This window comes from Buceros rhinoceros, unplaced genomic scaffold (assembly GCF_000710305.1).
Source record: "Buceros rhinoceros silvestris isolate BGI_N320 unplaced genomic scaffold, ASM71030v1 scaffold6885, whole genome shotgun sequence".
Taxonomy (NCBI): Eukaryota; Metazoa; Chordata; class Aves; order Bucerotiformes; family Bucerotidae; genus Buceros; species Buceros rhinoceros.
The window spans coordinates 17,480-19,055 of NW_010413367.1; the positions used below are offsets into that span (position 1 = coordinate 17,480).

Genomic DNA, 1,576 nt, shown 5'->3' on the forward strand with positions numbered 1-1,576 from the left:
AGTCTTGCACTGAGCTGTTCACGGAGGCCCCTCGCCAGTGGTGGTCATAGACGCGCCAGATGGGCCGTCTTCTCCGGTGACATTGGCACTTAAGCAGCCTGATGAAAGCTCGCTTGAACTCTTTGCTGGAGCATGGGTAGATGATGGGGTTCACACAGCTGTTGAAGTACCCCAGCCAGAAGATGACCTTGAAGACAATTTCGGAGGGCTTCAGAGATGGGAAGAAAGAACCTTGGAAGAGATTAAAAGAAATATGGTCAGAAGATGGGGAAGGGTAAGGCAACAGAAGGTAGCAAGGGTGGTGGTCAGCCCAGTCTGGAAGAGGCAAGAAAAGGCTAAAGGTGTGGCTCTGCAATTAGGTCCTTGCCTACCAATGTCATTGCCATCAGCGTGAAGATCTGGCCACTGCAGGACTTCGAGATGTTGACTCTAAAGTGATAATGACGGGTAATATTATGTCTTTGTCAGAAGCCTTCGAGCCCCCTCTGCAAAAGAGCTCCTAGCAACGGACCCAGTACCCTCAAACACAGCTGTGAGATGCTGTGGGAAGCCCACACAGCTTGGAGGGAGGCTGTTAACTGTTGTGGGAGTTACACAAGGATGAGGGATGGTGAAAGTGGAAGATTTTTCTTACACCTCTCTCCAGATGATAACCATCCAACTACCTGTTTTCCCCCACTCTCCCCCACCCCCCAATCCAGCATGCACTGTGTTTTGAAGGGGTTCCACTCCATAGAAGAAAGTCCTGGTGCAGGACCCAAGAGCTCCATGGCCAAACCTATTTACCTCACTGAGGGTTCAGTCATCCTGCTCTGAATTGATGCAGGAAATCTGCACCCAAGAGGTATCTTCCATACCTGAGGGCTAGGCTGCTTTCTGAGACCCTACATCAGGGGCTGAGGGCATTGTTTTGTGAGGGCATTGTTTTGGGGAGCAGGCTCGGCACTGGGCTCAGATAATATCCACCACTCCAAGCTTGTACCTGCTACTTGAAAACTCTTTGTCCCACTCCAACCACTATTTATGTTTCCGTGCTGGATGCTCTCTGTAGTTTTCTTGGTGAAAAAGCTGGAGATCAGTTTTGCAGCCAGAAGATGTCAGTGTTGCTCCCGCATGGCCCCATCACTTTGCATTCCCCACTCAGGGCTGAAATAACTTTCTGACTCAGCCTTAATTTCTTTTAATTTTAGCTCTGGATGACAAATCGTGCCACCATGTGACTGAGCATTAATTTGTATTTTAGTAAATAACATTAGCTCTGGATATCATTATTATTTTCCCTGCCCTCAAAAGCCTGGTGTCAAAACAGTGAAACAGGTGCCAGGAGCCAGAAATTTGGGACTGACGCTACACAAAAGCTCCATGAGCTGTTTTCTGGAAAAAAAAAATCATCATCCAGGAAACCCAGAGCACTGGTTCCAGCAAAGATTTCCTACACCCATCCCTAAAGAAGTGCAGAAATTACAGCCAGACTCAGCATTAGGTACGTGGGCTACACCACCACGGGCATCTGGGAGAAGAAAGACAGATCTCAGCATTTTCTGACGGTTCAGCCGGGAAAGAGCAGATACAGATT

The 1,576-nt window shown here is 48.4% G+C and overlaps 1 protein-coding gene across 1 annotated transcript in view; it reads right to left on the reverse strand.

The window, feature by feature from the left end:
• Positions 1 to 1,576, reverse strand: part of ADRA1D (adrenoceptor alpha 1D) — a 43,095-nt gene that overhangs the window by 421 nt on the left and 41,098 nt on the right. The window contains exon 2 of the mRNA XM_010136699.1: positions 9 to 231. Within this exon, the coding sequence (XP_010135001.1) occupies positions 9 to 231 (223 nt within the window). The remainder of the gene's footprint in view (positions 1 to 8; positions 232 to 1,576) is intronic.